The following is a 16,044-nucleotide window of genomic DNA, read 5'->3' as shown; positions in this document are numbered from 1 at the left end:
CCATTCAGCTGTATATAATCTGTTTAACAGCTAATCAGTAATGTAAGATGAAGGACTGGCACGCAGCTTCTCTTTTTCCTCACTTTCCCCCCCTCTCTCCCTCTCTCTCTCCCTCTCTCTCTAATTGAATATTCAACGCGCGCACCGTGCCTCTCTCTCTCTCGCCCTCTCCCTGTGCCTCTCTTTGCTGGCCTTTTTCAGTGTGCTCAGAATGCGCCTTTTTAATTCTCGGCCCATACACAAGCAGTGTCAAAGGTCGGGAAAATAATGAACTGCGCAGACACTGAGGTGACCTCTGCAAAGCGCCAGCGGACGGCTCCAGAAGTGAGTGCCCCCTTCCTCAATCCTGGTCCAAATATCAGATGTTTTGGATGATATTTGGATAGAAATGTCTGTATTTATTCATTTATTTTTTGTCCTGCCATCGTTTGACTGCTGGCACCTTTCAATCAGTCCACATGTGAACACAGAAATCAAAGTCAGCTGAGAAAAGTGGGAATAAGATATAAAGATACAGAGATTTATGAAAACACACATTCGAGTCCCACTGTATGTTACCGAGTACATCACATTGTGTTATCATTGTAAACAAACAGCAGAAATGTGATTCATGCAGTTGAATGGCTGCTTTGTGTTTGTTTTGTTTACGCAGAACGCACGCACGACGTTGGAGGGGTTAGTTCACGCAGCCATGATGTTTTCTTTCCCGCAGATAAAGCCAGGACTGGTGTCGCTCTCGGCCCCGGTGCGTGGAGTGTCTGGAGCACATCATGTACCTGCAGCAGACCCGCCAGCCTCCAGCAGGTCAGTGTGTTTGTTCGGTGTGGTGCGGTGTGGAGCAGGAGCGTCATCTGGTGGCAAAGAGGTAGAGCTAAAGGCAGGTGATTAACATCCACTGCAAGAACATGCTGAGGACAATTTTAACGTTGGATTCAGAATTTAGTGTAGTTTTTTTTTTGTTTTTGTTTTTTTGATTAATAGTGAGAAGAACAGCATACAGCCTACAGTATTATTTGTGTACAGTAAAATATCCAAAGGGAGCCATTAAAGCTCCTAATTCACACGGAGGAATGGATTGTGTCTTGGATTTAAAATGCCTGGTAAAGAACGAATCTTTTTGTTGTTGTTGTTTCCATAAAGATGGCTAGAAATTGTTTCCAGGTGTCCTTAAAACTATCCAGTGGTGTCACATGTATCAAGTCAGGTCATACGCATGTAATGTAAACGTAACTGTGGTTTGAATAGATGCATAGATCTCATAATTGGGCTAAAAGAAGTGCTTAAGCAAAGATTTGAATAGAAGGACATACAAGAGGAAGAAAGAAAAAAATAATAATCTGACTCTTTTCTGTACAGTATAAAGCCTGTTTCACATAATTGCCAAACGTGCAGCATTTGTCAAGAATGAAGCAGACGACAACAGAGATCATGTTTGATGGTGATAGCAGGAGGAGAATCGCAGTGGTTTCCTCGAGTACTTTGGAGATGCCATCGGTGTCGTTTTAATCTGAGTTTGACTTGCAACCTGATACCGTGATACTGATACTTTCGTAAATGTACTCACATTACATTCCAGCACTGCCCTTTAATAATACTCCTCAACCCCTTGGTAGCAAATACACTGGGTGGTCAAAAAGCTGCAGGTCAAAGTGGAGACACTGATATTGGATATTGAACTAAATTAAAACATTTATAACCGGTGAGTTGGATTTGACCAGTTTATTTGAATTTCACTGCTCAACACTGAATGTTTCAATTAAAGTCATGTGTTAGCAGAACCACTGACTGATCATGTAACCAGAACATTTTATCCTTATAAGTTTTTGCTGTAACAAAATGTGTCTTATGTACATTACTTCAGGTGCCATCATCACAATTAAGGCAAAACTCTCATCTCACCATTTGTTGTTTTTTTTTTTACTATGAATACAGTCAGTCATTTTCAGTATCAACATGTATACAAAAGTTACAAAACAAATAAAAAAAACCTTATCTCATTTTTTGTAATCATTCATCCAGTCCATCTAAACTACAGTATAAAAAAAACACTGTATCACACCTCAATAAAATCTGCATCTTTAAAAAAAATACACTGTTAACCTCCTTTAACGTCCAAATTCTGTTATGTTCTAATCACTGAGCCACCAACAGAACAAAGTGTCAAAAAAACTTCAGATCCCGTGTTTGTAAAATGCAAAGAACAATCTGGAGAAACCCTCATCTAACTTTGACTCAAAGCACCATCAAAGCCCAAACGCATCAAATACAGTCAGCGCGCACACACTCAACCCTCCAGTTTACTTTTCACAACATCAGTTAATCTTGTTTTACTCTTAACTGGTTCTCATTATTGTCAACAAACAAATAGAAAAATGCCATAAAATACAAAGCAAGTACAGAAAAAGAAGATACACGTGAATAAAAGTCCCCCTGTGGTTAAATACTATTCATTAAGTTTGTGATATATTTAAATCAGAAAAGAAAATTTCCTTTTAAATATTAGGGTAAAAAAAAAACAAAAACAAAAACAAAAAAAGATCACATTGACATCAGCGTATCACAGAGCCAACAGCAACATACAGTATATTTTACTTGGAAGTATCAAGTGTGTGTTAATGAAGAAATAAATAAACACATCCACATGATAGAGAGAATTACTGTTAAACTGTTTAACAGTTTGTCAGTTCTTCAGCTTACCTTTTTTACTTATTGTTAACCTTTACTGTACACATCCTGTTTGCTGAGCCCCTAAAGGTTCAAGGGTCAATTCAGCTCAGACATTTTTGTGAGGACTACACATAAATGCAGAATGAACACAGGCTGTTGATTGGTCGTTAAATTCAAATAATCCAACTACATGCCATAGTGTGTTTAACATGATTCTATTCAAATTCTCCTGGAACTCCAAATAGCATAGCAGCTTCCAGTACATCAAAATATTGTAGAGACATATAAAAATATGAAGCCCCTCAATTAACCCAGACGTTTTTTGTTTGTTTTTGTCCAAATTAGAACAAGGAGAATGTTATTTTTGAGCTAATGAACTATCACGACAACTGAATAAACTCCTAAAGATTAAACTCTAAGATTGAAAGAAGTTGTTGAAACAGTTGAGGAGGACCTTAAAGCTCGCAGACTGTATAAAAGAAGTGGACACAGCAACCATGGTGTCACACATTGGTTTGTGGACTAGCTTTCACCGTCTTAGTCTTTTTGGAACCAGAAGTGACCATTTTTAAATGAGACTGTGGCACTGTGGAGGAGTGGGGGGGTTAGGTGATTTACAGCTAAAACCGACTCGAGTTAGCTAATTTGGTTAGCAAGGTGCCTCTGTAATTCACATAAACTTTGATATTATGCTTATTGTTGGTAGTGAAAATGAAACAACCAAAAGGCAAAAAAGACATTTTTAGTCGACCACAATGATACACTTAATTTTCACGAACTGAAAATAGAAGGTGACAGGGTTATATTTCAAGACGACAACAAAGACAACCAAAAACATGTTCACAGCTATTTAGATGCCTTGTCAATAACCAGGTAGCCATGCTCTAAAGCCATCTATCCATCTTTATCCTCTATTTTATTCTAAATGGGACCATAATGTACTGATTAAACATCATACTGTATTGGAGAAGACTTGAAACTAGCGATTAGGGCCATAAACAATTAGTGAAATGTTTACCTTGATATTAAATCAAGGTAATTTTTTCATAAGCTTACACACAGTTGGACTTTTGCAGCCAGTGGAGTTCCCCCCCCCCGCTGGCCAATAGGAAGAATGCATGTTTAAGACACTTGGCTTCCTTTACGCCGGCTTCATTTTCAGAGCCATGGGTTACATCCACTTCTTTCATTTAGTCTCTAGTTAGACTACGTTTTCCCACAAATGATCTACAAGTTTCTTGGCAGTGATTCACTGTGACTGTGTAGCACCACATGTAGACTTGATTTTTATATCTCACATTTTCTGTAACTTGACATGAGTATGCCTGTCATTCTATAGTCACTTAGAAAATATTTCCTTCATTGATCTCAGTAGAGCTGAAACAGTAACTTGATTTTGAGCTCTAGATCTCAGTCAACATTAAATGGCTTTCACATAAAACATGCCTTCCTCAACTCTCTCTCAAATACTTCATGGTCTTACAAAAGAATATTTTTTTTGTATACTGTATCTATGTACAAACACCCAGTCTCAGAGTCAGTGACCGTACCTCCAGTCACTCAATCTGCCTGTGGCTCCTGCTATCAAAGATCATCGATCTCCTCTGTGGTTGGTAGAAGCAGCTGGTTGATGTTTCCAGTCTCTGTCCACTTTTTGGAATAGTCATTTTGTTTTGAAGAGCGATCCCCTCCGGCGTCCTGAAATTCTCTGCCATCTCTTTAGAGAAGACATTCACTGCCGATGTGTCGTTCAGATTCTTGATGGATGAGAGAAGCTTGCCATCGTCGCCTGAAGGCGGGTAGTCCATGATGGGAAAAGGAGGGCTGAGCAGGATGAGACTTTGAGGTCTCTGCCTGTTCCTGAATGACGGTCTTTGTAAGATGTTGCCTCTGTTGGGTCTGGGACAATCTACAAACACTTCCAGACTGGGCGCGTGTCTCCGTGTTATGACTGGCAGCTCTGGAGTTGATGTGTTCTTCACCGCTTCGGCACATTTCTCGCCATTTGGGTGTTTTTGGTGTTTGGGAGAAGGCTCTTTGTTCTCCAGCTCCTCCTTTAGATCCGACATCATCGGAGAAGGTACGCTATTGCTTTTCTCTGCGGTCACTTTAGGATGTTCCTTTTCTTGTTCCTTCACTGCGTCAAAATCATTCTCGTGGCTGGAGTGAGGTATTTGACTGTACTGCACCTTCGGAGGGACGACGGGCACAGCTTTGGCCTGGCACGTTTTGATCATGAAGGCTGTGCGCACCGACGAGACGCTGACTGGGGCCGAATTTCGACGTAAAGGCGCCTGCCGATCACTGAGAAACAACTCCAGCTCCGAGGACAGCCCGTTGTTTGCAGTTCCAGGTGAGGCTGGTAATCCTCTCTGACACGAGGAAAACTCTGTCGAATTGCGATTTTGTTGATTTGAAATGTCTCTGATGCATCGTTGCCCCAGATCTAGATTCAGTGAGTATGGCCTGTGTTTAGCAAAGTAATTTTCCTCTCTTCTCTCTGCCTCGTAAGACATCTGTCTGTAAAACCTCTGAGATGATGCTGTAGTCTTCTGTTTTGCTGCGCTGCATTTTCCTGTGTGAGGTTGTGTCATGTTACTGCTGTTCACACTGACTCGTGCGGGTACTGACGGCAAATACGTCCATTTAGTTTTTGGTTTGCTGCTTGTCGTCTGAGGAACGTTTCCTGAGAGGTGTTCAGTGCTCTTAGCAAGAGGCTGTGCATTATCAACAGCAGGAGGTGACATATTTCCCTCCTCTAGACTCAGAGGTTCCTCGTAAGAGCTGAAAGGCAACAGCTGGTTGAAGAGCTTCTCCACATCAGGTGAGTGGAGAGGACTGGTGACCCACTGCTTGTTAGAGCTGAGATCCTCCCAGGGCTCCACCAAGTCCAGCTCCTCTGAGTTTCCTTCATCAATGTCAAGGTGTGGCAGCTCCAACGTGTGGCGTCTCTCCTCCAAACACACTGACAGCCTCTGAATAAGTTCCACCTCAGAAATCCCACTCTTCTTTGTGCCTTCACAGGAGCTGTTTTTGTCTGCTTGAGGACTTTCGTGTTTCTCTGAGTTTTTGTTAGCTTCAGCTGGTACTATGGAGCTTTCAACCGCTGGAGTATCCTCTATCGTCAAAGGATTCATAACTTTATCTGAACAGGTTTCCTTGAAAGGAAGTTGGCCCTCCTTGCTGGAAGTTGGGTCATCTTTGTTTAAGGATGTGATTTTTTGACTCAGCTTCTTCTCTTGTTCATCCACTACGTCAGCAGGACGAGAACTGTCCGTGTTTTTGTGAAGAGAAAACAGGATATCTGACTCCGAGGGCTGTTTCTTTGCAGAGTTTGATCCAGTGGCAATTACATGATCACTGAGAGAGGTATTTGACGAGTGCTCCCTAAATAACAAAGACAGAGATGGAGAGCTGCGGCTTCGCTTCGACTTGACGTCCATCGTTAACTTTGTGACCTCAGTTGTACTCTTGGAGCCGAAAACAGGTCTGAAAGTCTCATCCAGTAGGTCAATTTCAGGTTCAGTTATCTTCAGTTCTTGGCGGAGGTCGGACCACGGCTCTTTCCCAGTAGAAGATCGCTTTTCCTGAGAAAATATAAATGAGGAACAAACAAAAACAGAAAGGATTAAATACAGCCAAAATGATCCCCCGTTCATGTCTAAAGCAAACAAACAAAAGTGTGTGCTGTCTGAACCAAAGATATGTAGGCAAACACTGTCAAGAAATTTGAAACAAAAGGGAACTGAGGATAAAAGGAAGGCTTACAACCTTTAAAAGTAATAATCATTACAGAAAAGAAGATGTTCGCTAATGAGAGATAGCATCTGAAATTCTGCTTAAGTGAAGGCACAACATTACCAGTTGAGAAGCTTTGGGCTGGTTGTGCAGTTCTTTCCCAGGAGATGGCGCTACATCTTTGCCTTCTCTCGCATTTACAAGGGGCAGTGGTTCCAGTTCAGAAATGTTCTTCCCTCCTCGGCTTTCTCGCACCACTTCTTTGCTTGCATCTGAATTTAAAAAATGATGTTTTATTCAGTACATCCAATGACACATGCATGACTTTAATAACAACCCAGCAATCCACTTTAAAATGTGATAAAGGAAGATGTGCTCACCGTCTGGCCGGACTCTCGCAGGCGGCTCCTCTATGTTTTTCTTCTCTGTTCCTTCCTGCTTCTTAGGTTCCATTTGGGGGAAAGTGTTGCTCTTTCCACTGTTGCTGCTCTGTTCGGAGCTTTCTCTGCTGGGCTTCAGAGTAGCTGCCTTGTCCTTGGCGAGCCCCCTGCATGGCGTGCTGTTGGAGCTGATAACGGCTGACACACGCAGTGGCACGGACACGGCAAAAGGCTCAGATATGTTGACGGCCCTGCGTTGATGCCTCGGTGAGGACTCCAGCGGGAAGAAGCTTCCTGGGAAGGAGGGCCGAGAGGAACTGTTGTGGGAGGAGCCTGAGTACAACATCCTCCTGTTTTTTGGGGATGTGGGCTTGTAGCCGCTGAGGTCATCCCCTTTGTACACCTTCAGTTGCTCTGGTAGTGTTTTTTGAGGGGCTGCAGAGGCACCTGGCGACCCCTTCTGGTTTGTGCTAGAGCTCCAGCCACCTGTTGCCCCGCCAGCTTTGTTCCCTTTAAACTCCCAGTTTTGGTCGTGTTCACTCAGTTCATAGAGCGAGTCGGATCCCAGGGTTCTGGATTTTACATCTGGAACAAAAATGCCACCAGATGGACTGTTGTTTCCTGTTCTGTCATCATCTGTGAAGTGACAGGAACAGAAGAGCAAATATCAATTTGCTGTAATAGATTCAACATGTCAACAACGATTTAAATGAATATATGAGGATTTTAGTCCCACCTGTTGGTAAGGAGCACAAAGACTCCATGCTCCTGGACGGACGAAGAGCAGCCTTTTCTGTAGAAATAAGACAATAACATTAAAATAAAAAATATATATATTTCACTGTACCTGTGGTGCTATTTACCCATCTAGATTGTTTTGGTATGAGTCTCCATGTTTTGGAGACATGAGCATTATAGATGCCTTCCTTTCTTTCAAATATTATGAAACTAGATGGCCTGTAGTGCTCAAAGCCCCAGCAATACATTTGGAAAAAAAACAAAACAATTAACAGCAAAATCTCTTTAGAGAACTCAAACTCAAGATAATCCAGAGGTTCATGAAAGGACTATTTTCTTTCCGTATCACATCTTTGAAGGAAGCATGCATTTAATTATGGATGAGAGGCTAGCCAACGTTACAGCTCTGCCAAGAAGGACGCCAAAAAAATGAGTTCCGACATAAAATGTTTGTAACATTTTTGGACTAAGACATTGCATTTGAATTCTATTTTTTGTTTTTGATGCTTTGAGCACCACAAACTGGATGCCATTTATTTACATTACATTCAAGAGAAAGCAGATATCGCTATAGCCGATAAGTCAAAACTTGCCAACTCACATGAAAAATGGATGGAGATGGATAAATAGAACTGTCCCTCTAACTGAACGATGAATGGTCCTTTTAAGTGACCTTCCCTTTGAATGCATTGTTGTTCAACGTTAACCTCTTGAAGGACACTCTACCTGTTATCCCCGGTGATCTTATGAACACACTGCCGTTTCGGCTCAGTTTTCCCTTCGAGTCCACAGACCGTCCCAGGTTGAAGATGGACTTCCACTTCTTCGATTTCCCAGAGAACTTCCTCCTAGCAGATAAACAAAGATTGTTAAGCTATTCCACAATAGTTGTCACAATAACACATACAGTAATCATACCTGCATCACACTCTCTGCATATTGTTTGAAAGTTATACTCATAATGTCGATTTAGATTGAATGTGTCATACTTGCTGTCTGATATGTCTATGACGGTGTGGTAGAGCGTGGCAGTGCTGGTGTCAGGCAGACTGTTCTCCCGCTGACGTTCTCTATGCACGGGATGGTTTGGACTCAAGGAGCGGGCCTGGGCTTCTTCCAGGCTCATCAGTTTCATCGGCCCACACTGGCCACTGATCGGGAGAGTGGCGTATTTCTCCCCGCACATCAAACTCGAGCCTGGAGAAGTAAAATAGTTCCATTGTTGAGATAGCAAATCCATCTGCCTGACTGATCTCCCTCAAAGGAATCCACTTGTATTATTTGAACCTCATACCTTCTTTGGGTTTGAGCTGCACCGAGTCACCACTGAAGATCTGCTCCGTGTGGTTCAGAATAAACTCAACCACCGACTGTTGTATCCGCACCGCCTGGAAAGCCATGTCTCCGTTACCTGATGATGCCTCAATGTCTTTACATCTTAGAAGAAGAAAAAGAAGACTTGAATGTTTGTTTATGCATATTTTTCCAAAGCAGCTACAGGAATTCACACATTTCTCTCCACATTCCCTTACAAAATGAGGATTTGTGAAGCTAAATGTACCTCAATAGATTCGGAGCCCAAACCAGGGCCAGGTTTCGTGTGTGCATGTTCGTCTGGGTGCTTAAGGTGGCAAGGTGAGCCAAGTGCTTAGTGAGGTACTCCAGAGTCCTGAGGAGAGTCAACAAGCACACATTTATTACATTACTAATTTGTTTCTATGGGTATTAAGATAGAAATCTCAGTAATAACAGTTCACCTGAAGTGAGGGGTCGGCAGTTCTTTGACGACCCTCTGAATGTGCAAAAGTCTCTCATGATCCCCCTGGACACGGACCACTTCCTGCGTGTAAAACAGACAGATAGCCATGTCAAAAGAACTCAGATCTAGGGCTCGATCCCTGCGCCTCACCAGCTGGTTCAGAAAACTGTCTTACTTCTAACAGTTAATTAACCACAAATATGAATTGAATTCTCATGCTTGTGGCCTTCATTCAGTCTAATGGTGTTTAATTTGATCAGCAGTAAACAGGATCAATGTAGGGTAAAGCTATGATCCCACTGCTTGGCTCTCTGCAGGCTTCCACCTGGCCTCCTAACCCAGTTATCCGCGCTGAACAACTATAAACAGGAGTGTATGCCGTCAAACTCATGTGACCGAGGCCTGAAACAGCTGACCATGTTAGCAGCATTTGTTAGTCATGGGTGAGGCCATAAACATATGTTGTTGTGAAAGTGTCCTCTCTCCCTGCACACGGATTTACTTGGGAATGACAAGTTATGTTACAAAATGTGTGAGAACTCAGTCAAGCACCTAGCTCAGCTCTCATGAATTCATTCCTTCCAAAATCAGCTTGGTGAGAAAGTTCTTGGGTGTGTTTTTTCTTCCCATATTCCACCATGTGAGGAGCACACTGGAGCGCTGGAGTTTTTCCGGCACGAGCAGCACAAGATGTACTAATGCCAAGGTATGCAAATGGCCCGTCAAGGTACACAGAAAGCTACACAGAAAGCATGAACCAGGTCTTCACAGTTTGGTATTTCTGTTTCCTCCTCTCTTAAGTTTCTTTCACACACAGAAAACGCAGCCACAAAGCTCCTCTCTGGTACTAAATGTGGAGTTTGAGTTTCCTTGATTTTGACCACACAGGCTGTCAATTAAAGTTCACACTTAATTTGATTTTTCATTATACTGTTAATGCTTTTGCACTTGCACTTATTACAAACTTAAAACCCTACAATAGCTTGGCAAAAGGGTAGGCCAAAAAAACAAAACACAAACATAAACATACACAAGTTAATATTTACAATATTAATGGTGTAATAAATCAAACTCGGAAATAGTTATTTGATACATTTCAACATAAACAAGTCGTCCTCAAGGGGAATAAGGTTCCCCAAGTTCTTGTTTAAAGCTAGGAACGTGGCTACTTAGAAGGGTCCTGCTAACATAAACAAAGTAACCAGTATGAAATTGTGTTTTACTCTCAGGACAGTTTGTGTATTCAGTCATGAAAATCAATCAACTCCCAATGTAGCCTGCTCTGATTTTGCATTGAATATTGCATTGGTTAAAACCATTTCCTGATGGAAAACATATTTCGTAGATTATGAATGACTAATCCTAATTTGTTTTTTTCAAGCAGCCGCCTTTAAGTTTAAGAAATAGCTTAAAGTTTGCATTCCCAATTCAGGACCATCTTTTTATGGTTTTAAGTGAGCAAAACAACTACTTTTGAAGACAAATATTTGACTGATAGTAAATCTTAATGAGTTGCAATAGCTGTTTTTGTGTAATTATAATTGTAGTGTAATACAGTATCCTCTTTGTTTATAGTTCTGTTGACATCTGCAAATAATAACTGTGTCTCCAGGGTGGAGATAAAAACAGCTGATCAATAGTGAGTCAGAGAGACGAGGTCACACTCATGAGACCTGACAGAAATAATGTGCAGAGTTGACAGAAAAACACTGAGGCACCATGTGGGGTGAATACTGACATCACCGTCTTTCTGTCTGTTACTTATTACTCTTCATAAAGCGTGAACTTAAACTCAATCCGCTGTCAGACTTCTTTGAGGCCTCACAGAACTTTATTTTTCACTGAGGCAAACATTGCTATGTGACTTGAATGTACTCACTGTGAACTTGCTGTATAGCTCATATGTGAGCAGAGGATTGGGTAGCTCCCTGAAGTACAGCTTACATAAGGAACCCACACAGTGGATGTCCTGGAGGTACACTTCCTTTGTAAGGTCAGGGCACGCCTCAGAGCTGAATTCCTGCCTGCACACACACACACACATACACACACATGCACACAGTTAGCTGAATGCGTTGATTGTAACCCATGCTAAGTACTGCTGCAGTATGTGCATCTTGTTAGAATGAAGTCAATCCAGTAAGCTAATGATGTTATGGCCAAAAAAGTCAAACCCGATACTAATCTGAGAAAAAAAACATTATGATATAATAATGACTATTTAATCAGTGTACATGGATAAAAACTCAGGACTAACATAAACCCAATTTTGTGGGCATGATTTGTGACAATATTTGATTCAGCGTAGCATAGATTTTGACATCAGCTGCTCCAAACAGGAAGTATGCACCCGTGATATTAGAGAATGGAAAATTAAAAAATAATAGAGAATCACCAAATGTGTAATGTTTTCCGCTACTTTTGATGTCTTCAAAGCCTTACAGCACATGAAACATCTTGCACGAGTACCTGAGACGCTGGATATTTGAGGTGACCCCCGACAGTCTGTAGATCCCATCCACAATCCCATGCTCCTCAATAAATTCTGCACATTTCTTCAGAACCTGAGGAACTGAAGTGAAAAAATCATGTTAGTCATAGAGGAACATGTTCAAAACATAAAATACATTTTGCCCTGGATTTGATGGTCATGTTAAATCTTAAAATCAGCAGAAGGAAAGAACCGTAAATGTAATGTCCCAGCAGAAACAATGCACATAAGGTTGACTTCATGGTATAGGATTTGTTCCACCATGTCTGTTTTCTATTCCTTAGGGCCGCTGATTGTAGGTGGACTTTGACAGGAAGTTAAAAATGGTTTGTTTGTTTCAGAGGAAGGTTGACACACCCAGTCCTTGTAGCTGGTATTACTTACGACATTTCCTCTAATAGAAAACGGCTTTTGAAATGTAACCAGTGATCTGCAGTGTGCAGCTTTCATGAGCTACAGTAGATCACCATCTGTACACAACTGTGTTTGGCTGCACTATTTAAAAAAAAAAAAAAAAAAAAAAAAATCCAAACAAATCACATACTCTGGTCCAGTCTGAGCACAACTTCTCTTCAGCTTATAGTGAAAATAACTGTTGATTGGAAATCAGTATACAGGGAAAATGTTTATTCTGGAAGTGAAAATGGAACTAATAATTAGTTGGTTGACTGGTAGTCACTTTTGTAGACATTTCCTTTTTAACTATGCGTATAGTTCCATCTGACTTGATGAAGAATTTCCTACCTGCCAGTAAAACTTCTCTATAGGTAAAGTTCCAGTTTTTAAGTAATGGACTCACAACTATCTTGAGAATTGGACATTTAAGTCCTGGTTATGACTAAACTGTAACATCAAATTTTAATAATTGGTTTAATTGTCAATGCCCATTACAGGACTGGTGTTGGAAATTAGCTTTGGCTATATACGTACATGCGTTGGGTGTGTCGGATTATTCTTATGCAAGCTTCTCACTTTTCTCTCTATTTGTTCCTTTCGAGTCAACAAAGTAGAGAACCGATCATCTCACAAACAAAATTCACCCTCCACAAAATGTAAGAATAGTCTCGGTAATGGTTCATGTCTCAGTAATCACAGCGGACACCAAGAATCTGCCACTTACATTCTCATCTATTTGACTTAATTGGACTTTCAGTGACATGCCTGTGGTCAAATGCTGGATGATGAACGACTCTGGAACCTTCATTTAGTGCCTCTCAGTCTCTGCGCTGAGGGAAGATCCCCACTTCTTGTAGACCGGCAACAAAAACACTGTCTGATTTTTCAAAATACTTTATGAAAACACGCAACATTAAATCAGCACATGATGTGCGGCGAGAAAGATTTCAGGTTACAGTTTGATCTAGCCTCAACGCGTCAACAGATGCAAGTTCTTTGTTATACAATACTGTTAAACGTTCCGTCAAACGCTTGAAACTGCAGCTGCTACTCAGTGGTTGGCTTTATAAAAACCCTTAACAGCCCTGCTGTCTTTTTCTGTTCAGGATTTATAAACGTATTTTATGACGACGTTGTTTGTTAACTTCAAATTTAAAGGTTCAGGACAAGATACACAAAACCGTTATGAAGCTGGTGAAGTGAAAAACATGTTTCACTGTCTGCTGATTTGGAGAAATGCTTGTCTGAAATTTTCGTAGTTGGCAACGTCAAACAGTTGCTAGAGAGAACTCAGAGAACGGCATAATCCTGAGGGGAGTTTCATCCTCTTTTTACATCCAATGCAGACCTTGTGACAGAAGTTTTATTGATCACTGTCATCCACTAATTATTATTATCAGAACAGTGGGCTGGTGATCTATAGACTAAACCAAAACTACATACATTTAGGATGATACAATTAATACAACACAAATGCAATACAACAAAACATGGTGTGTCAGTCTTGAGGAAGAAACACAGATTTCCTCAATGTGTTGTTTGACTGAAGTAGAAAATGAGTATAATTTTGCTCTCAGCTTCGATTTTCATGGGGAACTATGCAGAACAACAAGCTCAGTAATATAGAAACAGATAATGATTTTTTTTATAAATATGAATGAGGAACAGAGATAAAGTCGTCATATGAAACACTTAAACTGAACTGAAAGTTCTTTCCGAACTGTACAGGTCATTTGAAATGTGTGGTTTCAAATATTTTTTTCTTTCTTTCCCTGCAACAATTTAGGGATTTTTTATTTTTTTTTGGCTGCACTCTGTATTCCTGGAAGACAGAGTATGTTTTGTAATGTGATGTGGTGTCCTGGGGGACGGGCCAGATATTGCCATGACAGAGAAATGAAAATAAACTATCATTGGAGATGTTTTGATGTAAAATCTTACAGACGTGAAGGTCAAAGATTGTTTTCTCTATTTAAAGAGTGCTCTGATTTTTACCATGAGATTGTGAGTGTATAAGCATTACACTTGTGTGAAGCAAGGAAGAAAGTCAACATCACATTGCATTGAATTTTGTATGCAGGGAAGATTTTAGTGTGAGGTACGATTTAACACCCTGCTAACGGAGAGATTTCAAAATAAAAAGTCACCACCAGGTCACTATATCTAAACTTCTACTTTGTGTCTGCGTTAACTCATCAACAGCTTTCAGTGCCGTCCATTTTTTTTTTCATTAGGGCTTGATTCACAGTGTAAAAGCACAGTACATCTGCCCTCCTCCCTCTCTTCCTGCCCTGATTGCCCCGTCCTCTGTAACAGGTCTTCCTTAAAGTTATCCTCAACGCAGCTATTCATACGCCTCTGCACGTGGGAGACCTCAGTTCACTCTCTTTTTTTGACACATCATCCCAAAAATATAACAGATGACGTTTGTAAAAACAGAACAATTCAGAGGAACAAAAAGAGGTGCAAGAATATTACCCTCTCAAATAAGCCTCATCACATTTTTTTTTATATTTACTGAAGGTGTTTGTTTCTACACTTTTTTTTGTCTTGGCTCATTATTTTACCTCATCCAACCAGGCAGCAGCACCGCCCAGTCTTTTGTCAGACACAAACTAGTCATAGGAACTATAGTCACCGTAGGAAATTGACACGAAAAATGTAAGAGCCACACCCAGAGTCACAAATGACCATTTAATACAGCCAATGAGTGAATGAATGGCCTTGCTAAATGTAAAACACATGTATACCTACCACTCGTGTAAGCGTCAAACTTGGATCAAAACCTGTTTTTGTTATACAAACACATCTTTTCTGTCTTAATTTTATCATATGATGTATATTTATAGGTTATAATAGCTACAATAATGGAGGAGATTATCAATTAATCTTGTTTTTTTGGTATAAAATGTTATCCTCTCTGTATGAGTCAAGTAACTGGGTAAGAAATCAGTTTGTAGTTTGGTTATAGCTGCTAATAAAGGAGAGTTGGATTTCAAGGAAAACAACGTAAAACATTTACCATCATGTCCTGAACTCTGGAGATGTTCTATCAGGTCACAGCCGAACGCATTCTCACTTCCTTTCTTTTTGGTCTTCTGCTTAGTCCCTTTATTCTTCATGTGGCTCCAGTTAGTCGTCCAGACGATCAAAACAAACAGATCCTTGGAAGCGTGGCGATCGATCCATATGACCCCGAGAAAGGTTGAGTTTGTGGGTCAGAAGAAAAGCAGCCACATAGAAATCCCAGCAGTCAGCTCCCCAAAGTCTGCATCCGCTCACATACTGACTAACCGCACGCTGTAGGAGGCTGAGAGCAGAAGTGACGTCACATTTTGAACTTTAAGTCCTTTAAATCATCATTACTTCAGGTGACGATCGAAGAAAAGAGGTAGTGTGGCTGTTGCCTTGCCGGGACGTGGCAGGCGGCTGCTTTATCTGTGACGGATTTGCAGAAACAGCATTAGAATCGGCCGGTTTCCTGTTGTTTTTTTACCCCCAGCCAGTCTCCTTCTCTGTGCTGCTTTTTATCTCCTCCTCTTTTCCCTCATTCCACACAGTCTCCTTTTTTCACTGGCTTCTCCAGAGCTGAGGAAGCATACATGTATCAAGAAAGGGAAAGCCCCTCAGCAACATTAGTTTTTTTAGTTTTAATGTAATTTTCTGCCTTCTGTAATTTTTCAAATATTCTGTGTGAAGAGATGAACTCGTGGCAGTGTTGTGGCAGGGATTTTTGAAATGTTGGGACTGTGTAAAGGGGAGGGAAGTGAGGTGAGGGGAGGAGAACAGCTGACTTCTGTTTCTCTCCTGGTTAAGGAATTACTGACCTTCTTTTATCCGTTTTTTTTTTTGTGTGCCCAACTCAGAGTTAACGG

At 40.9% G+C, this 16,044-nt stretch overlaps 1 protein-coding gene and 1 long non-coding RNA gene across 4 annotated transcripts in view; one reads left to right on the top strand and one right to left on the bottom strand.

The window, feature by feature from the left end:
- LOC119031751 overlaps positions 1–1,997 on the top strand; it is a 44,441-nt gene extending 42,444 nt beyond the window's left edge. For 2 of the 3 annotated variants that reach the window (XR_005078687.1, XR_005078689.1), the window contains one exon: positions 713–1,997. This is a non-coding gene — a long non-coding RNA (uncharacterized LOC119031751). Of the gene's footprint in view, positions 1–652 lie in introns of all 3 variants that reach the window. The other variant, XR_005078692.1, reaches the window with a different exon arrangement.
- arhgap31 (Rho GTPase activating protein 31) lies at positions 1,909–15,766 on the bottom strand. Its single transcript, XM_037120411.1, has 12 exons — positions 15,192–15,766; positions 11,752–11,854; positions 11,162–11,306; positions 9,281–9,363; positions 9,085–9,192; positions 8,818–8,960; positions 8,513–8,720; positions 8,250–8,371; positions 7,522–7,578; positions 6,786–7,421; positions 6,529–6,677; positions 1,909–6,254 (listed from the first exon to the last, which is right to left on the bottom strand). Exons 1-12 carry the CDS (start codon positions 15,289–15,291, stop codon positions 4,224–4,226), a joined length of 3,885 nt encoding a protein of 1,294 aa, XP_036976306.1. The 5' UTR covers positions 15,292–15,766; the 3' UTR covers positions 1,909–4,223.
- Between the last annotated feature and the right edge of the window lie 278 nt (positions 15,767–16,044).

The sequence above is a fragment of the Acanthopagrus latus genome, chromosome 13 (genome assembly GCF_904848185.1).
Source record: "Acanthopagrus latus isolate v.2019 chromosome 13, fAcaLat1.1, whole genome shotgun sequence".
NCBI lineage: Eukaryota > Metazoa > Chordata > Actinopteri > Spariformes > Sparidae > Acanthopagrus > Acanthopagrus latus.
This window is presented reverse-complemented; position numbering and strand designations above follow the sequence as displayed.